Source organism: Pterocles gutturalis, unplaced genomic scaffold (assembly GCF_000699245.1).
Source record: "Pterocles gutturalis isolate BGI_N339 unplaced genomic scaffold, ASM69924v1 scaffold29058, whole genome shotgun sequence".
Lineage (NCBI taxonomy): Eukaryota > Metazoa > Chordata > Aves > Pterocliformes > Pteroclidae > Pterocles > Pterocles gutturalis.
The window spans coordinates 50,317-74,849 of NW_010123925.1; the positions used below are offsets into that span (position 1 = coordinate 50,317).

At 36.2% G+C, this 24,533-nt stretch overlaps 1 protein-coding gene across 1 annotated transcript in view; it reads right to left on the minus strand.

Annotated features, from left to right (window-relative positions):
• Positions 1 to 24,144, minus strand: part of DCP1B (decapping mRNA 1B) — a gene marked incomplete at its 5' end in the record, with an annotated part of 44,073 nt that extends 19,929 nt beyond the window's left edge. The window contains 3 exon segments of the mRNA XM_010078108.1: positions 1,081 to 1,147; positions 21,417 to 21,544; positions 24,104 to 24,144. Coding sequence (XP_010076410.1) covers positions 1,081 to 1,147; positions 21,417 to 21,544; positions 24,104 to 24,144 — 236 coding nt within the window.
• Positions 24,145 to 24,533: the final 389 nt, after the last annotated feature.

The window sequence follows — 24,533 nt, forward strand, 5'->3', positions numbered from 1 at the left end:
CTCACAGTGCCTTTGCATTGCACTCTGTTAGTACCTAATGCTGTTGGCTTGCCTGTATCTGCCTCCCATGGCTTTTCCTGGGATGACAAAGGCCTGGCTCTACATCATCACTCCTCTTGACCCTTAAAAGAATTGTGACACAATGATATGTCCCATCCTATATACTGCTGGCAACCATCCAATCTCTGCCCTTCACTGTATCATCCACATTATACCTCTAAAAATTTTAGATTGCATATGTTGATAAACATCTGTAAGACTTCTGCTCCTTCCTCCTCCAAACAAATATGAAAACCTCTAGAATATAGTCATAAGAAAGGGATCATGGTAAACAAGCCCATCATTAGGCCAACCAGAGGGTAGAGCAGAAGAATGAGCCCTGGCCATCCTGGACATGTGAAGAAAGCAGTGACAGTGGAAAAAACTATCCATGATATAGTTAGATTAAAATACAGCTGAGAATACAGTTCTGTTTGAAATTCTAACCTCTGACTTGAATGCAAAATTAAAGGTTGTATAACATGTATAAAATAATAATATGTACATAAAAGTAATTAAATAAAAGCTAATTAGAGTCCTGCTTTATATTCCAAAAACAAAGTGAATTTTGTACATATCACTAAGAAATGAGGAAGCAGGAATTCAGCCATGATGTAGAAACAGGATAAAACCCACAGAAATTGTATTATTAGAGTATGCCTTCATGATAGCCTGCACTTACATTGACACAGGAAAAAAAAGTAACAGCAACACTGAAAAATCTCCCCAAACTGAATATTAAAACCCCAAAGAATACAATTGTTCAAAACAGATCTCTGAGTCATCAGGAAATAAATCAGATGAACTGTTACACTCTGATGTAGATGGAAAGCTGTGCAGCATATTATGAAAAGTATTGCAATACAGTGACATTTCTGATTATACCAAATGCAGGTGCATGACAATTTTACTTGCAACAAAGTCTATAAAAGTAGGTTTAAAGTAGAAAAGTATGACCAACCTAGTAATATAATGTGCATGTATGTACAGAAATACATACATCAAAAAAAGCACAAAAAGTCTTGTTTACCCATCACTTACTTTTTCATGAGCTCTGCAATTCTTTGGCATTCTTCCTTATCATAAAACCAAATCCCATATATGGACACTGTAAATGCACATCAAACACAAACTATGAGCATCTTCTCAAACAGCAATTCTACCTGGCAGATATTTTACACCTGTAAAGGAATTTTTAAATTTATTTCTGTCCTATGTTTTCCCCAACTATAAACATAAAAATGACACCTCAGACCCTCCAAAATCAAAAAAGATCAAAGGCATATTGCTAAGGATGTACATTATAAGCTCTTGAACCTTCAATAAAGGCAGAGGTATTTGATCCTTTTCTTCAGAACACTAAACCAGAGGGGTTTTTTCTTTAAAACATTTTCCTCTGTCAATTTTTTTCAGTTGTCATATCATATCCGTTAGACTCCAGTGGCTAGCATACTGCAGGTAGTATTGCGCGCATACATAAGCAAGCAAGATTTGTTTAGTTTTCAATAACCTTCAGGCCTATGTTATATATCATAAAAGTTGCTAGAGTAGTACTAATGCACCTCTGCCTTCCTGCAGATCTCCTATTATGTTGCCCATTATTTTCACCACCAAAGAAGTAATTATCTGCAGCCAACCCCAGGATTAGAAAATCTATATCGAAGTTCAGACCTCCACTAACATAAGTGTCTGCAGCTTTGCACAGCAACAACCAATTTAAATTTACTACTAGATCAAGATTCTCAAATGTACACACCACTAATGAAACCATCATGATGGTAATACCCATAATGGAACTGTAGTTAGTTCAGCCTCCATAATAAACAGGGAGCTTTTTTTCCACTCACAACCATGTTATATAGCTCTTGTAAGATAGCCTGGGAATAAATCTACAACACTGTCTCAAAACAATCTGTCCACATTGTCAGGGTAACTGTCCAATTTTTAACCCCAGGCACAAATCTGCTGTGAGAAAAGGAAGGGGGAAGGACTTAAAGAGTTAACACAGATCTTCCCCTCTCTGTCACCGCAACCTTGTGTAACACCGTGTTCCCTTCACGTGATATGATAGCAAATAGTTATCTGCTGTGTTCCTTTCTTCTTCCCCCTCCTACCATACTACAGGGAAGAGATTTCCCTAAATCTTACTAAGAAATGGCAATTCCTAACATGTCTTCAGACATAGCAGGGCCGCGATTTTATTTGAGAGGGGCATAAATGGACTGAGCACCTGTTTAAAAACAATTGCAACACTGACCCTGATCATGTAATATTTCCTTATATTAGCAGAATCCAAAAAGCAATCACTTCTTCACTTCCACAGAATCAAAACCACAGCATAAAAAGTGTAAGTTGGCTTTGTTAATGTTTGGAAAGGAAACCAATGTGCAGCTGTTTGTAAGACACAAGTGTAATACTTATCTCCATTCCCTCTCAATTTTTCAGCCATGTGTTTGTTGTCTTTTATAAAAATGGTTCACCTGTTTAATGCAGTATACTGGTGAAAAGCTTAAAAAACCCCACAAACCAACAGCCATCCCACAGACATACAACAAATAACTTTCAAAAGATGTACAATTCTTTCTATGATTAACTTTTGAAAAGTGTGATGATGATTTATATTATTCACCTCAAAAAACGTAAGTAACATAGTATATCCCAGTGGTTCTACAAATGTGCAACGTAACAGTGGATCTGAACTGCACAAATAATCTCCTAACACTGATATTAAAATATGCATTTAAAATATACATTAATATTCTAACACATTCCAGTAAGCATCCAATGATAAACTGCAAACCTGTAGAAAAGTGTGTGAACGACTCACAAGGTTCCAAAATACCGACCTGTTATGCAAAACTACACATTCTTCTAAAAAAACCCATCTGAAAACTTGTGCCTGTCCATCTTAAAAGTAACACTCTATTCTTCATTGCAACAATGTAGCAAGCAGACCGAAAAGCCCAGACACCCACATTTGCTTTAATCAAAATTCTTCTTCATTATAAAAGAGTCTCCAATGCAGAAGAGTATTGATGAAACTTTGGCCATCTGCTCCTCTCAATTTTTTTTTATGTCTGCTACAACCTGTGGCATCACCAAACAGCTTCACCTTTTGGCCAACTGATCACATACAACATAGGCTATGTATGAATATCTGATCAATTTGAAAGCTGACAGTCCCATGGAAATACTGGAGTGCTTCTGGCCGCTGAAAGACTGGAATCAACAGAAGTAGTACGCTAATCTACCTCCCCTCAGTGACAAACACAAGTAAACTGTCTGATTACCAGTATAAAGGACTATTTCAGATTTTACAGAACTACAACTAATAATTTGAAATCCATTTAAAATAAATGCACACCCAATTCAGCTCACAGATTAAGGACACTAATTATCATCCGTCCCACCAGACCAAACCACCACCCCAACACTATATCACAACTGAAGTTTTTAAGTCAGGATATTGCAGATCCAGAGACTTTTAGCCTAGATGTTAGCTGAGCTTCAAACCCACCCACCTGCACCCACTTTCTTACTTCAGCCAGATGATACTCACAACCCAGACTAGGAAGCACAGCTGAAAGCAAGCTAAAACCAAAACCCAACATCCTCTGAGCTTACAGCTCAGTAGTGACATTTTTCAGAAGTGGACAGTCCTCCTCTTCTTCCTTCCACACTTCTCCCATCTGTCCAGACAGATGAACACTTCAGAAATACACTGAGAAATAATCACACAGCTGCTCCATTTGCTGTGGCATGACATACTTCTTTCATGCATGGGAGAATGATGTACCAGGGAGATGGCAATAACTTGCTGGAAATCTGAGATACCAGGTATTCAAAGTACACTAATGTATGTTTTCATATTGGGTGCTCATCACTTGGAGTAACCATGGTGTAAATTCATACTACAGTAGTATATTCTGCTACAATCTACATTTAAAGAAACAAAAATGTAAATAATAGTAGTAAAAATGTGTCTTAATGGCCAACTTCTTGATCAATGAAGAACACAAAATGGCCAATTTTTTTTTTTTTTTTTTTTTTTTTTTAATGCGCATGACAACACATGAAAACCTTGGACCAGCAAAAGAACCTATGATGATTAGAAACCGTAACCGTCAAGCTAGGAACTTGGCACCCTCTCCACTAATAAAAACTAAATACACATACAGTACACATTTCACTACAGGCTTTCTACCAGCACGAAAACGCTGCATGTCTTATCAAGATTAAGTCTAAACAGATTAGTTTTATCCGCCCTCCATCTCTATCAGGCTGTTTGACAAAAAGGAAATCCTGATCTAAGTATCATCTGCAGAGTGGTAATTTCACTAAAATGTTCACATGTTAAAAATGAATCATTAAAACAGCGGAGGCACAACTGAATCACGAAACAGCAGATGCACAAAGCAAGCTCTTCTACTGCAGCACAAGAGAGGGAATATTAAGTCACTTTTAGGTCCAGCTTCAGCTACAAAGTTACCCAAGAAGAGATAACTGTAAAAAACAGAAAAAAAAAAATCAAAATCAGGTATCTTCTGCAAACCACGTGAGCCAGTTACATTAAAAGTAGCTAAGAAAAGCCCAATAAGGAGAGCTACTTTTATACTGACAACACGGTACACATCTATTCATCCATTTTAAACAGTTTTGAAGTCATTTGCTAAAATAAATTAGATTTAGTAATGAATTGATCACATTAAAGAGAAAAAAAAGGCACTAAAGTTATAATTAACAAGATTACACAAAACTAGATGGATATAATGCAGCTATCAAATCAACAAGATACAATTAATACTGAATGGGAATAAGCTAAATAAATTACTTAAATCACCTAATTGAAATTATTAAATATTAAGAGACATGAGTCTTTAGAATTTTTAGAATTTGAAAAAGGTAGCTTACTGATAAATGAAAACTGAAAAATTCTAACAAAATCTGTGAAGCTCATTTAATATAGCTCAGTGATTGAATTTCAGGAAGTGTATTATTTAATTTTTGTATCACAACTTCAGAGCCAATTCTACAGCTTCCGCCTTATGATTTTCATTTTTTGGCTATGGATTTCTCCTGTCCTCACAAACACTAGAGCACTCGATACTATTTATAAGCAGAAGCTGACAGCTGCTATCTACCAGAATTACAGTTGACAATTTCTAACCTCTCAAAGTCTGAAACATTTATTTATCTGATGATGAAGAATTTCTTATGAACTGCCATAATTCACGCTAAGTATCCTATTAAAAAGGAAGGCAAGATTATTTATTTTACTCTTAATTTGTCTAGCTTCGGCTTCTAGCTATTAGATTTTTGTCTTCTGAATAGACGTTTCCATTATCAAAATTTTGGTTTCAGTGTGCCTGCAACACATTCTTTTTAAGCTATTGCTCCACAGGCTGCATACAGTATTTAAGCTTGGTAAAAATCAATAGAGAAATATCATAATTACTGAGTAGAGACTCCCCTGTACCTAGAAACTGTTTTATACTTGCTGGTATTAAAAATAAATAATAAAATGATTCTTCAACTTTTATGTTTTATTCTCGATTTCATACTTCTTAAGGTACTTTATTCCCTACATATGAGCTAGACTCTTGCTCCTGAATATGTAAATTCACACTTTAGCTATATTAAAAATGCAGTTTCTCTACACACATCTTACAAGGTAGCCAGGCTCCTTTATGTTGGTCATCTTTTCTCTTTGCCATTCATGTAATATTTGACTATTTAGCAAACTATCAATGCTTGCATTTCATTTTCTAGTACCTTTTAGAACATTGCAGCCTCCATTTTGCAGGACCTACTGAAAAAAGAACCAAAGAAGGCTATATCCACAGTAGTAATTTTTAATCTATGAGCTCTTAACTTAAAACATGAAGTAAAGCATGCCATGTTAATTTGTGGTTTTTTACTCCAACGCAAAGGAGATCCCTTTATCCACAATTCTGACAGACACATACGACATTTGTTCCACTCTGCTCAGGCTCAAGCAGTAAAGGGGACTTGCCTGTTGAAGCTCAACATCCTGCTCTGCAGCATAAAGCAAGAGAGGACTGCAATAAAGGAAAGAAGATATAAAAAAACCTGCAGCTAAGGCAGCTGCATGCTGTCTTGGAAAGCTGAGTTCCATCTCTGATGCTGCCCCAGAGATATTATGCAATGATACGCAAGTTGTGAAATGTCACCTTAAGTGGCTGTCACTGACTGTGTACATTTCATTTCCCAGTGTTTCATTTGAGGTCCCAGACCCGGGTGTAACATTTAAGTGTAAGACCTGCAAAAACACCAGCTACTTGTAATCACAATTGAAGTGTGTAAGGAGTGTTTTAACATATGAATGACAAATATATTGGAAAAATTAGGCCCAAGTAATTTAAAGTCAGACACCCTGCATTTAATTGATCTCTGTAATTGTTAAGTACTTTGCCCTAGGATCCCAATTTGTAAAATAGTAAAGAATAATACTTCTAATTTCAGCAAGGTACACAGTTCAGTGTATTTCTGAGTTATCACTTATTATACTGATTAGTGTCACAGAAAACAATATGAAAAAAGCAATTAATAGTTCTGTCCCTAGTGCAGAACTTCAGCAGTATGAAACTGCTGAAAAGGCCAACGTATCAGCAATAAGGAAAAAACAGAATACTGAGTAGCTGCTTTTTACATGAACTACACTCAGACTATTTGATAACTGAAGCAAAATCCCTACTGCAAAAGAAGACAATCACATAATTTAAAATTCCGTAAGCAAAAAAAGAGAGAGTGCACAAGCAACCTTAATTTTGCTATTTGCTGGTTTAGGAACCTTAAAGTTCTTTTAGTTCTTTACAGCCTTAGAGTTCTTTCAAACACAACATATTGCTTAGCTATTTAGGTATTTAAAAGCAAAACATTAGAAAAAAATAATCTTCATCCTATTATACCATATTGATAGTGATGTGGCTCATCAAGAGGACTGGAACTTTTAGGTCTCTTGCTTCTCTACATTGTGTAAAGCAGCACAACACAAAATATATATAAAACAAACCTATTTGTTTCTAAATAACAGAAATTCAGCTTAGATATATTTCTATAAGTTCTTAGAGGAGAACCAACTTTAAAGCCCATTGATCCATTTATTTCCATAAAGCTCAGCAGCTATGAGTCCATCAGCAGGTTCTTTACTTTTTGGAAAAGAGCCCAAAGGCAAACTGAATTTGCAAGATTTCCTTTAAAATTGTATTCTGTTGATGCTCTAAGAATTTTTTAGTCATGACACAGGAATAGCATCTATGTTATGAACCATCTGGTTTACTGCATTTATTTTTTTTTCCCCATCACTGGTTTTCCAGTCACATCCCCTGCCATTGCATCATCAGTTGAAATTTTAAAATCATGATGTGTGACACTGAAATTAAGGCAGGAAGTCTGTAGATGCCAGACTATCAATTTCTTAAATTACAAGTTGTCCTTAATGAATCCTTTATTGTCCTTATTTATAAGTTCTTCTTAAATAACAAGTAGTTCTCATTACTATTTCACAACATACTTCTGAAACATCCACATAATTTTGGAGCTCCACTGCCTTTTGTAATGGAAACTATTAAAATAGTCTCACTCAGGGAGTGTAAAAGCTAGGTGAAGAGATATTAAGATAAACAAATGGTAGGTAAAAGTACTTTTACATTTTTGATATAGGAAAATGATAGACACTGACTTTAGAAAGGTAAGTGAAGAAATTTGCAGCAAGGCTAAAAATGAAATCCAAATATCCTGAGTCAACAAAAACATGCTTCCTGTGAAAAAAAATTCCATCAGAGAATGGCTCAGTGGAAAAGAAACATAACTTGTCAACATCTGAAACTATTACCTCTATTAGCTTACCAGTGCTCTGTATTCATTGTTAACTTTCTACAGCAAACAATAAGACGTCTTCAATGCAATGAAGTCAGGCCCTGATCTGCAGGAATCATCTGAACATAACACAAAAATGCCATTACACAAATCTAGGCTAAATATATATCCATAACTGCTATTAGCAGAAAAGCTTACACTAACATAACACCATTGCAAGTGGAAGAGGTTAAACTAGAAACCATGATCTTTTCTTGATTCTGTGCAGATCACATCATATCTAGTACATAAAAGCAATGAGAACTCTCCTCAATCAAGGAGAAGGGGACAACACTGCCTTTCCAACCTTTAGGCAAAAAAAGTTTGCTTTTATTTTAAAGAACAGGAAGGAGAACTGTCTTCACCTTCTCCATTTCCAGCCTTTTTATTTCCATCCTGCCTTCCAGTCCTGTGGGGATAAAGCCTGCTCTACAGTATGTGACATACACGGTTGGTAGAGGACTCATCAGGATTTGAACAACATGTTTTTCATTTATAATTTTGCCAAATCTAAGAATATGTCCCCAATGGTATTTAAAGTGCACCTCTGAGGTACCTGCCAAAGGTCAAACAACATCTCTAATTCCAGAGCTAAAGTCAAGTTCAAGGTCAAGTTCTTTTCCAAACTCTGTCAATGCCATTTTGCCAGTAAAACAGAAAAGACAGAAAAAAAGAAGACAGACTATTTTAACCTCAAATAGGTGTTCAATAGCATGCTATTTTATGTTATTTTTTCCTGAAACTTGAATTTTTACTATAGTCAGTCTGAAGAGCTGTCACCCCAAATGGTTTAACTCCCACAAAATTATTAACAACTTCAAAAAGGGCTTCATCAGGAAAATAAGCAACCTTAACTATAGCTGATGTTTCTAATTCTGACTGTTGTGATCTCATCTCTTATTTCTTCATTGCATACCTTCAGATCCTAAGTAATGGAAATACATTTGCAGATCTGGACTAAGTTCTTAACCTGCAACAACGAAAGTCTAAGTTGGTTGTGTACATGTTTACTTGTAACAGGTAACACCTAAGCAATACCATAAGATTAATGGAATTAAAAAAAACCAAAACCCTTTGTATTTTTTCCATTTGTATACTCTGTACATGCCATCATTTTGGAGGCAGGCAATTTCTTTATTTTTCCTACGCCATCTCTATTTCTGAAATGGTTAGAAAAAGAATTTAAAAAATCCACACAGAAACAGACAAAGGTAAAGTCAACTACTCTTCCTGACATTTCAAATGTCTGGTTCATATTTACAGCATATCTTACGTATTTTCTTTTATTGATTTGCCACAGCAGGTTAACATGTTATACTCAACGCATTAAAAAGTTCTTCTCTACTACTCTGTAGCTATGTCTTCTCTCATAGTCAGCTGTTACATTGCCTTCAATAACAGCTGCTTATCTGTAGAGTTGCCATTGGAAATTTTTAAGTACATACAATTTTTAGTGATACAACACAATTTCATGGGCACAGAAAGGACTTTCCCTGCTCTCACATAAAGACATACCAACAGTGAGAGGTTTACTCCCGTTGTGAGTAGGTTCACAATGTGCTCACAAGCTAAATTTCAGTAGATGGCTGTACATTGGATCCTTTATCACCCACATATGGCCACTGCATTTTTACATGCTTGAAAACTGAAGGATCATTAAGTTTGAAGTATTAATAAAAAGGTTTAAAATATATTTTATGACCTACTTTTTTCTTGTGAAAGTTGCAATTTAGTAATTTCTTTCATGAAGATACAAATACCACCTCTTTCAACTACTGTATCTTTTTTTTCTTTTGATGCTGTAATTCTTTTTTACCATATGTATATATCTTTTAAAATTTATTTTAACTATTGAAGTTAGTGTTCAGATTACTATGAACATTAGTAGTTTACTGATATTTCTACCTTCTTGCACACAAGACATTCTGTGAGGGTATATGTACAGAGGAAGAAACAGAATGTAATTCTGAGATCAAGTTTGTCACTAGGAAAATGCAATTTAAGCAGTAAGCATTTCCTTGTTATAAACCTGTAATCCAACAGGAAAAACACACATTTATCAAATTCATCTTATATTAGCAGCTAGACATTTCACAATCGCAGCACTGGGAGGTACCCTGCAATTTTGAGTCCCTGAATACATAACAGATACACATTTAAATTCAAATAAAAATTTGGAATTTTGTATTGGGTGATTTTCATTACAGTAATTGCATTATTTTCACACAGAAAGTAAAACTGCATATTTCATTTTGCTTCAGAATTCAGCAGTATTTACTAGCTCATGCATAATCCTTTAGGAATAAAACATATCAGTAATCATCTGCTTCCTCAGTCTCTCCCCTCCTTCAGTTTTTAACTCTCTCAGTGCAAATTTGAACGTCTACTTTGTTTTTTCTGTTTGAAAGAGATGTACAAAATACTCATGTGAGAGAAACCAGAATAAAAACATATGAGAGATGACAACAACAACAAAAAAATCAAAGCACTGCAGGGAGGCATATGATAAGTTACATAAAAATCCAGTGTTCTCTCCTTTTCTAATTATTATGAAATTTCATGAACCTCTTCATTGAGAGATGCTTCACATTCCCGTGTAAAGGATTTAACACTGAAGCAAAACATACTGAAATTTTAAAGAAAGGCAGTTTGTTTGACAGAGACAAAAGAACTGGTGGACCTCCATACGTCCATATCCTGTCTAAGACAATGACCAGCACCAGATGATTCACAGGAAGAATCTTCCTCGTCTCTTTACTGTTGACTTCTGACCTGAAGCATGTGTCTTACATAATTTACATTTTTTTTCCCTGGCTACAGGACATCTGGTTGTTTTTATTCATATAAATAATACCTCTGCTATGCAAAAGGATTACTGAAACAGGCTCAAAAAGACTTAGGAGTACGTATGTTCAGAATAATGAAGCCAGCAGGTAAAACCCACTTTTGTTTTTGAAGATTGAATGTAAGCAATACATGATGATATGAAGACTATATTTTATTAAAATTTATTAAATCTTATCAAAGAAAGCTCTGAATTACAAAATCAACAACTGGGCTGCAGCTGCAACCATGAAGGCACAGCAGACAGCAAATAATAAGCCCAGTACTGCTACTAGTTTGTACACTAATTAAGACAAAAAAGCAATACTGCATTTGCTGCCTTAGTGCAATTCCACTGGAACAGTTGCACCGTGTTTCTGTATAGAACACATTCCTTGTCCTTTAAAGGGTATGCTATCTAATACTTGAGAAGGGTTTCTTCTTTTTTCCTCCTGTAATTGAAAAGTATTGTTTACTGCCAATTTAAGGCTTGTTTTGACGAAGAGAGAGCTGATGAGGCACTCAAGAGCTTGTATTAAATCAATGCTAGACAGAAGTGAGCAGCTTGTATATGCGCTGTGGGATACACTTGCTCACATATTTATCTTCCATGTTTTGAGAGAAGGTTACAAATATTTTTATATATATACACACATATAAAAGAGTGCGAGTGAGCAAGCTCACATTCCAAGAGAAGTTTTCTGGCTATGTCAGGAGTGAAGTCCACCCCTTACTAGACAAACCTATTTTTTTCAAACACAAGAGGATATTATCAGAGAAGTCCGTGCTGATACACAGAAACCAGAGATCGTCATGGCTCGGTGAGGTGATGAGCTGACGGGTTGATGGCGCCCATTATCTTCACTTCTCAATCCAAGTTTTCCTGAAAAACCACAGTGGGAGGAGAAGGCTCCAACTGAGCATAAGGCACAGAGGACAAGAAAAGGATTAGGAGCGAAGAGCAAGGAAAGGAAGAATAATGCAAGAGGTATTGCAGAAGTTTCAAAGAGATGGAAAATAGTTCTGAGATTAAAAGACCGAGTTGCCAGTAGTTTAAAGCGACATTCAAGTTTTAACTTCTATACAAGGCTATCACACAAAATAACTCTGAAGTAAGAAACAATTGAGCAAAAGGAATTTACCTTTACTATATAAAGAAAATATACTCAGGTTCAGCTGTTTCAACGCTCCTTGGAATTTTAAAATGTTTCAAGCCTTTGTTCGGCAAGCATATCACCCGCTACCCAGCCACCAGCCAGGGGAACCTGAAACGAAGTATAAGGGGAAGCTGGTGCATGAAACTCAGCTTAACTGCTTCTACATCAAACCTGGAGGTAAGACATCATTATCCAGTCGTGTGCACACAAACTGTACTGTTATGTATGTGCTGGGATAAATATTCCCTTTCTATTTAAATAGAACAGCCTGTGTAATGTATGAGACTACACTAATAACTTATAGTAACGGTTGGGGATAATGTACTGTGAAGTCCTGTGTGACCACAGTACCACAGGATTTATATAATGCTGGTAATTCTCAAATCTGTGGACTTAAGTAGAGGGATGGTTTCTCCTGGTAATATATTGCCTTTTGAGTATCTAATGCACATTGCTTTCCTGCTTCCACTTTGACATATGAGAAAAAAAAAAAAAAAGGGCATGTAAGTATAAGGAACAAGAAAGAAAAAGTGGTTTTTTGTACACAAAGAGCCTAAGAAGTCTAAAACATTAGAAACCTCAAACTATTAAATGCATATGAGCGCGCGTGAAGGGACTAATCTGAAAAGGGGGTTACATGAGAGATTTCTAAAATGCAACTAGCTCTGTAATATTTTCATTTGCAGAAGAAATATGTAGGCATTCATCTACATATTTACACTGATCTGGAAACAGCTACCATTTTATGCTATACAAGGGGGTGTGTATGAAGTAGAAGGTATACAGGTAGTCACACAAAAATAACCTCCTTAAAAAAAATTATCTGCTCCAACTTGAACTCTTGAGATTTACTGCATCATATGCCTATCTTATCTTGAAAAGATGTTCGGAATTCCCAGTGCTGGCAGTACACTCTCAGCACTAAACGTCCAGACAAGCTAATATGTTGCTTATATGCTGACATCCATAAATGGGAAACACAGACTGTGTCTAGCAGATATACGCAGTATTATACTCTTTCCGTTCTATACAGAAACTCATCCCTAACTGCAGGATGCTTAATACATGCTTTTAATTCTATTCCATACACTTTTCCTACCAATTTGTTTGCCCAGGCAGGGATACAGTTCTACTACTCACTAAATAACTACCAGCCATCAAAAAACTACATAGCTCTGTTATCTTAGCTCCTTAACCTGTTTCTTCTCACATGACATATAGTTTCTCTGACTTTCAGATTGGACTTCATATCTTCGCTTAACTGAAAAGCTCTGCTAGGATTACTGCACTTTTCTTTACACTTTTTTTTTACCACCTTTATCACACAACAGAAACACATTATTAGAGCAAAAAGCTGGCTGCAGTCATCATAGTTACAGTTGCAAAAAGCCACTTTACAAACGCAAAGCATTCTAAATTGTTTGCTTTGCTCATGCAAAGACTTCTATAACAGGTACCAAATCCTCGAGGTAGGAAGGGTGAGGAAGAAATAGACTTTAGGAGCCTAACTAGAAATATCGGTGCTGAATTGGGCAGAGTGACAAGGGACATGGTTTTACGCATCAAAACCTATATTTTAATCGTAAGGCCTTTATAACTAGCATGTACTGAAAAACATATACTGTATTTATTTTAAAGGAAAATATGAATAATAAGGCAGCCCTGGAAAAAATAAATTTAGAAATACTTACTAGTACAAACAATTTTGCTTTAAAAACAACAACAACAGGATATTAACAGTTCCTCCTGCTGTGCTTTTTTTTCATTTGAACCCTAAAAAACTAAATCACAGAAGTACATTTACTCTGTGTAAGTACAAAAAAAATCCCAAACACTCTAAAGTAGAATTAACCAATACCTGCTACTCCTAGAATGACATTAATAATTCAGTTTGTCTGGGGCCTCTACAGGTCATTTAGTTCAGCCTTCTGACCAAAATAGGGTTAACTTCAGTAGACAGAGAGGTAGGAAAAGAAGTTATGACCAACTACAAGCTACCACAGAAAAGTATATTCTACGGCACTTTTTCGGTCAATTTATTTTTTAAGTAATTTGCATATATGCATACTTCTTTACAACAAAACATCCTGTCCCTTTCAGTGTGTTAAAAATCCCTGCTTACATAGACTCAAGCAGAGTTTAGTTACAGATTTCAAAAACAGGCGTATCAGGTTGTATACTCTAGAACAGGCAAGCCAACTAACCACTAGACAGCAAGATCAGGATTCCTGTTCTTAAAAGTGACCTGCCTTAAGCCACCATTGCTGCATGTCCATCCACATCTGACTGCAAAATACTGTTTAGTTATGCCGTCAAGTTACAGTAATATTTTGATAGCTCAACAAGCAAGCAATAAAGATTTTTAGGCATCCTTGAAAATTAAAATGAGAGACAGAAAGCACAAAAATCTAATATATAAATGTACATATTTTATGTTTTTATTTATAAAATGTAAATAAATATATATGCCATTTCCAAGGGGCAGTTTATTATTTTTCGTGACATTCTGAAGCCATTTTTACCATCTTCTAAGCACATTAAAATCCTTAGTAGATTGAAATAAAGACCACAAAGGAAGGAACTATATGGGAAATGTAGTAGGAAATTAGTAACTCTTTATATATGCTTTTCTAAACTGGTCTAAGAACAGATAATTTCTGAGCGTAGGTATCAAGTAGTCAGTAAACAGCGCTAGACAGCATCTCACATGAAAAAAAAATCATCACTATGCATCTGATAAGCAAGTTTCTTCCTGCTCCTATTTATTTGCTTCTCTTAAGAAAACTTGCACATGACAAACTATAAAATAGTTAAGTTGGACACAAACTGTAAAACAGGTTTCAAAAACAAAAAAAAAAGCATGCAACGTGACAAAGCTCATGCTACAACTTTAATTTTCTGGGTTTAGAATCAACTCTTGCTACAACGTTAATGTATTTTCAGTATGTATATTTTCCTTTTAAATTTAAAAAAGGAAAATCATATCTATGCTTAACAGTGTCAGCATTCCAATGCTCTCAGCAAAACTGAGGTTTCACTTTAAGGTCAATAACATCCAGGCAAGATAATGGTGACCTCTGCTGCTGTTCTGTCTTGCTGGATGCATGATGAATTTTTATAATGCTGATCAAAGGAGAGAAAGTGGAATGGGAAGAAGGAGGAGCGATTTGTTTATTTCTCTGAGACAAAAATGCCTCCAAGGACAGAACCTCAGGTAAACCACAAGCATTCATATTCTGAACAAATGGCAGTAGTCAGTCCAGGCAGGCTTTTAAAAAAAAGCCTTGGCCAAATCTGTTTAACAATAGGCTGAGAAGAACATACATCTAATGAGGGCAAGGCCCTTCTGACAAAATTACTTTGAATTTCTATAGTCTGAGCTTTCACTTTTCAAACATTTTTGTTCCAAATTGACAAGTATTTTTTCAAAGAGTATTAAACTATAGAAATATTTTCTTCAACACAACATGCAGCTTCTATCAGACCAGAATAATAATTCTGCAATCAAACTTAACCTCAAAAAAATTGTTTTTAAGTTATTCAGCTGTGACAAAAACATTGCATTTTGCTTAATGATGCAGCAACAGAAAGCCATAATATTAATATTTCTGAATCAGCAGACCACTGAATTTAGAGAAAAATATACAAATTGAACAAAGTTAAGAACATTTAAAGGTATTTATTTCAAAATTCAAAAAGACCAATGAGCATCTGGGGAATAATCAATTGAACAGACATATCAACTTACTGTGTTCATCCTGTTGGGTTTTTTGTTATTGAACCAGATACTGTATGTTAGCAAGTAGGAGGCTGATAAAATAAGGCTCTCCACTCTAAACTAACATTTTTACTGAAACCAAAAAACCAAACAGAAACGCTATTACATCATAAAAACAAAGCCTGGAGTATCTATTTTGCCTGTTTCAATGGAAACAATTGAATAAGTAGTAGTTGTTTATTGCAGAAAGCTGACTCTAAATATATACACAAGCAAATTTAACCACCAAATGCTGGTTTCATTCTCAAATAAAAACACATTTCAGAAGAAAGAAGAGATTAAAAATATCGAATTACAGAATACATAATGTAGTAGAGTCTAAGAACATATTTCAAAGTAAAAAAGACAACATAGCATCCAAAAGAACATTGTTTTTCATAACATTCATTTTTACATATCACTCAAATTCTATTGCTGTTGTCTCATGCTTTCCCTTCAGAAGTAAATTTCTAATAGCCTTCAAACGAAGATGTTATTTACAAGATAAATAGTACTTGCAGGGTCAATGGGTCTTCAGAAACGCCTGCAGAAGTGGGACACTTGTTATCCATTTAGTATTTTTTACCAGGATGTATTTACTTTGAAGGGTGAACAGAAATGAGCCACAAGCAGTCTCCAATAAGATGAGCTGTTCTATTTGAGAGGGTTCTAGGATGCCATAACATAGAATTTAGGAATGAAAAATAATAGTGTGAGAAAAATATACACCGTTACCTTTCCTTAACATTTTACAATCACCTGCCCCCAAGCGTATATTTGGAAAAATTTTCATATATAAATAATGATGACTTACAGGGAAAAAAAACCCTCCACAAACAAAAACCAAAAAACTTACACTACTTCTTTGGACAGCTGTCAAACTTCCCTGTTCCTCCCATCGCATCTCATCTACTGGACATCTTTGCAGTGTGGAAATCTGAGAAAATGATACTAAATTTCCAGGGTTCTGATAGACATATGGTGGCAGGTTAAACTGGACCACTGAAACTAGTACGAGCTTACATATGTATCACATGTGTCTAGTCAGTTTTAGCAAAACCAGGCATGTCTGGTCTACTTTTGTACCACTTCCTGAACCTCTGCCACAGCTGACTAGGAAACTTCATTCAGTTTCAAGCCTAAGAGATGACACAATCAAAGGCCTTGCTACAAATGTGGCACAGAAAAAGTAACTCCTATGTCCAAATAGGTATAGAATCTAGTCAGGTATAGACTATTCATTGGTTTGTCACACAATTTCTTTCTCCACTTGCTATAGGACAAAAGCACCTAATTAACCATTGTCATAATTAACATAGTATTATAAGGTAGGACCTTGTATTTTTTTCTGGCTTATGAAATTCTCAAGGTGAAGCTAGCTCTAAGATATGCAACTTAATATTCACCAAATTTCCTGTGTCCTCTAAACATGAAAAACAGTATTCAGTGATGAAATGACAAATCAGTCAACTCAAGGAATAATTCACTGACCCAGCATATAACCATACACTCCTGGTAGAATATACAGCTAGGAATAGTTGAGAGTAAATTATTACATAGCTGATCAGTACTAAAAGGAGAAAAAGAAGTTATTTTAACCAATAATTTACAGTTATGCATTTTTTATGCACTGTTTCATATTAATCAGTATCAATTCTTAAGCGACAGACTCTAAACATTGGTTTTTCACAATAAATATCATCAAAGATTATGGAAAAAAGTAGTAATTATGTGGTTAAGATTACTTAAATACACAGCAATTTTTTAAAAAAACCCTTAAAATCATTAGATGATCTAAACAAAAACAGAACTACTGTCTTGCTCTCAGAAAGAAAGTGTTTAAAATTGCAGTTAACTACAGAAGTTGAAAGGTTACATTGAAAATACCTATTTGATCCATAAACCTTTTGTTTCTTGGTGGACAAGGATTTCTGCTGGCACTAAAAACTGTAATTTGAGCTTCCCTCCTGGCTTTGAAATTAATAACCCTAGCTCCAGCCTAACACATTTCCCAAACTAAATGTCTCTGTGAAATAGCGGATCAGTGCAAACATTAACTGGCGTGGATCCCAAATCCAGCCTGAAAAGTCCTGGGATTAGACTGTAGGTGTCTGCAACACAGTGTTTAGACAGCATTTCAACTTTAGATGACCAAGATCATATGGAACAATAGGAGAAATATAAAGACCAATAAAGTAAAAAGTAAGATAAAATATTCCTTCTCTTATTTTAAGTATTCATAAAACTTACATTTATTGTGTATAGCTTTGGAAAGCTTTTTCTATTATAATCATCTATTGGATGCTAAGCAATCTTTACAAAATGATAGCTATACCATGACAAAATGTTGGCAGACTCGTCCAGTACACAAGTACCGCCTTCTGCTGCCAAGAGCGTTTATTTTAGACTGCATGATACAACCAGCCATAGATATTCAGCTGTACTGAAATGAAGTTGGTTTCAACAAACATGCAGAATATCGGAAGAAACAAAACACTGGGCAGGACTTCTTTATTCCTCCAAATGCTTGCTTTTGTGCTTTTCTGAAATTTACATTGTCACAAAACTCATACGTAAGTCCTGTTATATGGGAAAGCAACTATGCCAATTAGAAAAACATAGGAAACTCTGCTAGTTTTGTTATATCTAATAAGAAGATACGTATGAAAAATGGAGTAAGTAGTAACCAAGTCAAACAAAAGGCTAGAAAAAGATTACTTGTTTCCAGATCCTGTTAAGTATTACTGCCAAACTGTCCACTGTTTTTGCCAAGTAAACAGCTATTACTGAGTACTTCTTGTCAGTATCTGGAAACAGGAGATAAAAATAATATTATAAGATCAGGGCCCAAAAAGCCCAGCTTTGGATGAAAACTCCATTTAATAAGGAAGAAGCCTTACTTTTGCAGTAATTATAAAGACAAGTTGTATAATAAAGCAAAACACAAGGAAAATATTCATAGAGAAAATTCAAGACAGATACTCAGAATCGTATTTGGATGAGACCCTGCTGAAAACAGATACTTAATGCTGAGCTGGTCCCTTTACTTTATGTAGCAAAGGCTTTGAAACGCACAGTAAGGAAGAAAGGGCCAGAAGTATCTGCATCTCAGTGGAGAAATCACCATGTGAACAATTTGTAGGGACTTAAACCTGTAAAAGTCAAATGAGTTGGTAAATATCTTTTCTTCTATGAGTCTGCAATGCCAGTTTGCTCTGGAAACATAGATGTTTCCCCGAAAAACTGAGAAAACAGAAGTTTTTCCTTTGAAGTACCAAGACTTTCAGCTTTCTTGAAGAACGAGGGGTAACATATCCCTATAACTAGAACACATCTGATGCTAACTGAAATCCTAAACTAGTGGATGTTTTTAGTAAAGCAAACATGAATCTTCTCTCAGACAAAAACATTCGCAAATTAAATAACAGATATAGATTCACCCATGGTTAAATCAAAAAGCCAACTGTGGTAAAAATCAGATCCATAGACCCAGGCTGAAGATGACTTTATAAAACTGGGAGTACACTGGGATCTTGTTATTTCTTTTTTCATGATTGCATTCAAGGGAACCATACAGTAAGGAATGCCACCAGGTCAAGAAGCTATCGGATCTTGTGGCTGAGAGATCCTACACTGAAAGAAACGTGTTGCTACTTTCATGTTGCCACTGGCAAATTATCAGTGTAGGTGTTGTGGGTTCACCCCAGCAGGCAGCTCAGCCCCACGCAGCCACTCATTCACTCCCCTCAGTAGGATGGACAGAGTCAGAAGGGCAAAAGTAGGAAAACTCATGGGTTGAGAATAAAGGCAGTTTAATAGCAAAGCTGTGTGCATAAGCAAAGCAACATAAGGAATTAATTCACTACTTCCCACTAGCAGGCAGATATTTAGCCATTTCCAGGAAATCAGGGCTACATCACGTGTGCTGGTTACTTGGGAAGACAAATGCTGTAAGTCCAAACATTCCCCCTTCCTCCCCCATCTTTTATTGCTGGCCACAACATCTTATGGTCTGGGGTATCCCTTTAGCCAGTTGGGGTCAGCTGTCCGAGCTGTGTCCCCTCCCAGCCTACTCACTGGCAGGGCAGCGTAAGAAACTGAAAAGGACTTTATGCTGTGCAAACACAGTTCAGCAGTAACTACTCTAAAAGAACTGTTGCTTACACAGAAAATAAGCCTGCATTTTGCTGCTGCACAATTAGCCAAAAAGCCCTGGACAAATTACTCGAACATAGGCCCACTGCTCAGAAGGATATGTTAGTTCTTATATTTGAGACCCTGCAAATGTAAAATTCTGACATCTCTTAGTGAACAAAGGGCTTACACCCCCTCAAGACCCCCAATTTTTCTCCTAATAAAAAACTAATGAATCACAGTTTATGTGTAGTACTCAGACTAAGGACTGTCTTACTTCATGTCAGCATAGAGTTATGACAACTTCTAATTACTCTTTATACCAGTTATCTCAACAAAAATGAAAAACTAATAGATTGGACTTCAAAAAGGTAGATATTTGTATACACATACATAAACTCCTAATAGAATTTCAAAATGAGATAAAAAGAAGATTACATAGGAAAGATTCTTCAAAATCAGATGGGATAAATAGGTCTTGTGGTACTTAAAATTCTAATGTCTGGTCTAGTCCAGGTTAGTTTGGAGATGCCTGCATTTCTTTTCCGTTTCTTTGGGAATTTCAATTCTTTGTCAGCCTATCAAATACTCTCAAATATAGAAGTTTTATTTAGGTTATTTAAAATGTTATTTCTCTATTGTTTCTACCACATAGTGCGTGTGAACAACAGGATTCCCTCTTGATATACTTTCCAACTTCAAATTAAGTTTATAAAGTAAAAAGGTCTAGCATATTATCAAGCTGAGATGCTTTGTATGCCATGAATTCCCTCTGCTTTTACTTTATCCAGAGGGAACACTTCTGCATCACAGTTTACATAAAACATTTTTGCAACCCGCTTTTATGCATCAACCACAAAGTATAGATCATATTACTGCTCTGCTTCCAAGTAGAGACATAAACTGTACATTTATAACTGCTCATTCTCATAATTGCACATTGTAACACTGGATGTATATCTGCATGTAAAAGTACAGCTTTCTCATGTCTTCCACTTATTTCTGAGTTTGCCTGACACTTACTATCACTTGCATAAAAATAATCATGCAAGATAAACAAACAGCGCAAAATAATAACTTTGTCTTTCACCAGGGTTTAAATTAGGCTCAACACTGTTGTCAAGAGTTACCTCTAATAGTTTAGAAGTAACCTGCCTTCTAATTTGCTGTAAGGACAGCATTTTGGAGCTGGAGTAGAAGACAGAATTTTAATTGGCTGTATTTGTCTATTCTTATACAGAAAACCAAGACTACAGGTATTACTCCAACCCTCAGTAGCTGTGCTTTATGGTGAGACTTCCCAACACTACTGGGGTATATTCAGAACACGCACAATATCTCTGTGAGTCTCTACGTCCATCGAACATAAAAGTCTAATATTTGTCAATTAAGTGAAGAGCTTAGTATTAAGCACATTCTAATACTTTCTTTAGAAGAGTAGCATTTTAGGAAGCACTGAGCAACTCTTTCAGCACATCAAAAAGCAAAATGTATTCCTCCATTGTAACTGTTAACCAGCCAGTTTCAGCCCTTGAAAGCTGCAGTCTAATCATTTGGACTTCCTTAACCAAAAACAGACTCTGAAGAGGAGCTTCTTCAGTATTTATCCCAACATACCACATACTTACATCTGGCATTTCTGTACAGTAGAAAAGGGTCCTGCAGTTGGAAATCGAGGTCTTTAGTAATAGGTTCTGTTCGATTTTCCATGCTCAGTCTGTTCATAATTGTGAAGCCATGCCTTGGAGAAGCTGATCTGAAAATTATCAATTAGGAATCACATCAAGTCAAGGCAAAAAAGAAACTACTAGAATTTGTTGTATAGTTCTCTAAAATTGTTTGGGTTTTTTTATTATTTTTAAGAGATAATACAAAAATCTAATTTTGTCACCAAGGAAACAACAATTGACTCTTGCAGTGTTTTGTGCCATCTTTTTAATTACGTCAAAACCCTACATAACGTATGAAAAATAACAGAAGCATCACTAGTCTCACAATAGATACAGAGAGTATGCCACATCTGTGATACTACCATTTGAGGCCCAATGATTTAGTCACAGCATAATCATATTTGCACGTCCAGTTTTCACATCAAGTTCTAAGGCCTACAAATTCTGAACAGGCAAGACGTTACAAAATGACACTCTGTCCCAGACCACCAGTATCAGATCAGCCAACCACCACCATCTACCCCATTGTTTCCTCCTGGAGTAGAAAACATAGTTATAATGATTCAGTCATGGGTCAAGGCAAGTATATTTTTTAACACTCAGGTTAACAATTGCAGATAACAAGAGACATCCTAAATAAGATTTTCCATACCATCTAAAGCATAAGAACAAATGTGAGGGTTGGGAGACGTTGGAACAGGGTGCCCAGAGAGGCTGTGGATGCCCTGTCATTGGAAGTGTTGAAGGTCAGGTTGGACAGAGCTTTGCTCAACCAGATGTAGTGAAAGATGTCCCTGCCCAAAGCAGGGGGGGTGAACTAGGTGATCTTTAAAGGCTCCTTCCAACCAAACTATTCTGTGACTCTAAATCATTATGCCCATTCATGGGGGTTACACTTCAAGCCAGGTAGATAATTTTTATTAATGTGAGCTGTTAAAGCTATCACAATCCTGACAGGAGACAGTACTTTCAAACCAAGTATGACAATAAAGGAAAATATGATGGCTGAACATTTGGGAAAAATGCCATCTCTGGTAATTGTTGGCGGGTGGATTTCTCTATGAAATCCAAAGCACAGGAATCTACATTACAGGATTGGAGTCAACAGAAAACTAAGGAAAAGTGGAACCCTTAACAAGAATCCTTGTTTGCAACAGTCAGTAATTCCTTTAGAAAAAGAACAAACAAACCAAACAAAGAAACAAAAAGCCAGCCTACTTCCACTGGTGTTAACTCAGTCAGAAGTCTGATTTTTTGATCGTTCCTCATAATTCACAAAGATGAGATAGGTGATAAATAAGTCAGCTCAAGTAAAATGGTCAGATTACTTTACATTGTCACAACAGAAACGAGAAACAACAAAGGCAACACCAGGCATCTCCAACCTACAGTCTGTCAGCAATTTTTTTTCCACAAGACTTTATGACTTTGTTCAAAGCCATGAAATGAAAGTTAAAACTGATGACGAGGGCAATATATGATGTTACTCACAGCTCACAACCTGTTCCACACTGTTGGCTACAGGGCAGCCAAGGCAGCAGTCTCTGTTGTAAACGGAAACTTCCTCAGCCAACAAAGAGAAAAGTGAAGAATCACAGATGCCAGAAGTGCCAGGTTACATGTTGTCAGTTTTGGACTTTTAAAACCAACATACCAGAGAAATACTACTGTTTTGCAGTACAAAACCAGCCACTTCCACCTACTGCTAGCACAACTAAGTGCCACAGTTCTTTCCTCTTGTGGTGGTAATTATAACAGCTTCTTATCTCCACTTACCTGAAAGCAGCTTAGAAAAATTACTGGCTACAATTACCACTGCTGGTACAAAAGAGCTCAAAAGATTAAAGCCAGCATTCCCATTTCACACAAAGCTCTCAGTCTCTTGAGCCTCCCTGTCACTTCACACATACATCTCTTACTTTCTTAAAACAATCTCTTGCTTTCTCAGTTCTCTTAGCAGATCTCCACCAACATAAATGTTGAAGGAGAAAGTTTCGGCTTTGGTGTCCCATCCCAGCAGCTACTGCAAGATCCGCTTACTGTATTATCTTCTGATTTTAACGGTAGTCATGGGGAAATGCTGGGCCATTAACTTGGAAACCCAAACACAGGGCAACAGTTCTAAGGTACATGCTAAAATAAATTATGTAACCAATGCTCTGAAAAGCCACAATCAGAGCTGCTGCTGAAAGAAAGCATTAAAAACATCCAAAATGTTGGATGAAACATGCATGAAAAATGAATAATCAGACACAAGCAGTATGAAAGTTCCCTAAGTAGGTAGCACAATACTTTGTAAGTTCTACCATTCCCTTCCTTTAAGGAATACCATTATTTATTTCACTATTTGTTTTTTGTTCAGACATCTTTTAAACTGTAAATGCTACATCCTATTTAAAACAATGTAACAGGTTTCTATGGTTTACCCATGTTGGGATTTAAATCATATTTGGAAATCTTGTTCAAATATAAGTTGATGTGTCCTTCCCAATGCTTTCTTTCCCACATTTGCCTCTGCCAATTTCAGTTTCTTTTCACCTTTGAACAAGGAAGAATATTTTACTTCATTCAGCCACGCTCCATCCCAGCTAGCTTTTCCACATCCACAGGTTTTTCCTGCAGACATTAAAACATTATATCCTCACCTTGTGTAAACAAACAGCGTTCCTTCTACGTCAGTCTTCTCCTGAAGAAAAGGAAAGTTAAGGAAGTTGAAATACGGCAGCGCTTTGCTAGCCATCAATGAGCCCCCCTTTATCTCTGTTTTACCATTAGTTACACCTTGTTCACCTAAGCCATGAAAAAATAACTAAACCTGACTTCATCAGCTAGGGGCCAGAGACTACCACTAGCACAGGTCACCAGGCAGCTGACCCAAGTTTTATGAAAAGGCTAAAGGCTCAACACCATGAGGCTAAACGTTGTACCAGATTAACTTTCTGCTACACATGAGTGCAACGCACAGGCCAGATCCAGGGAGAGGAGTTTCCAAACAGCACTTGCCCTGAGGGCCAACGCTCGGGAGGAGTAAGGGGGAAAACACACAAAAGGCAGATCACACGGGTTCTTCAGACA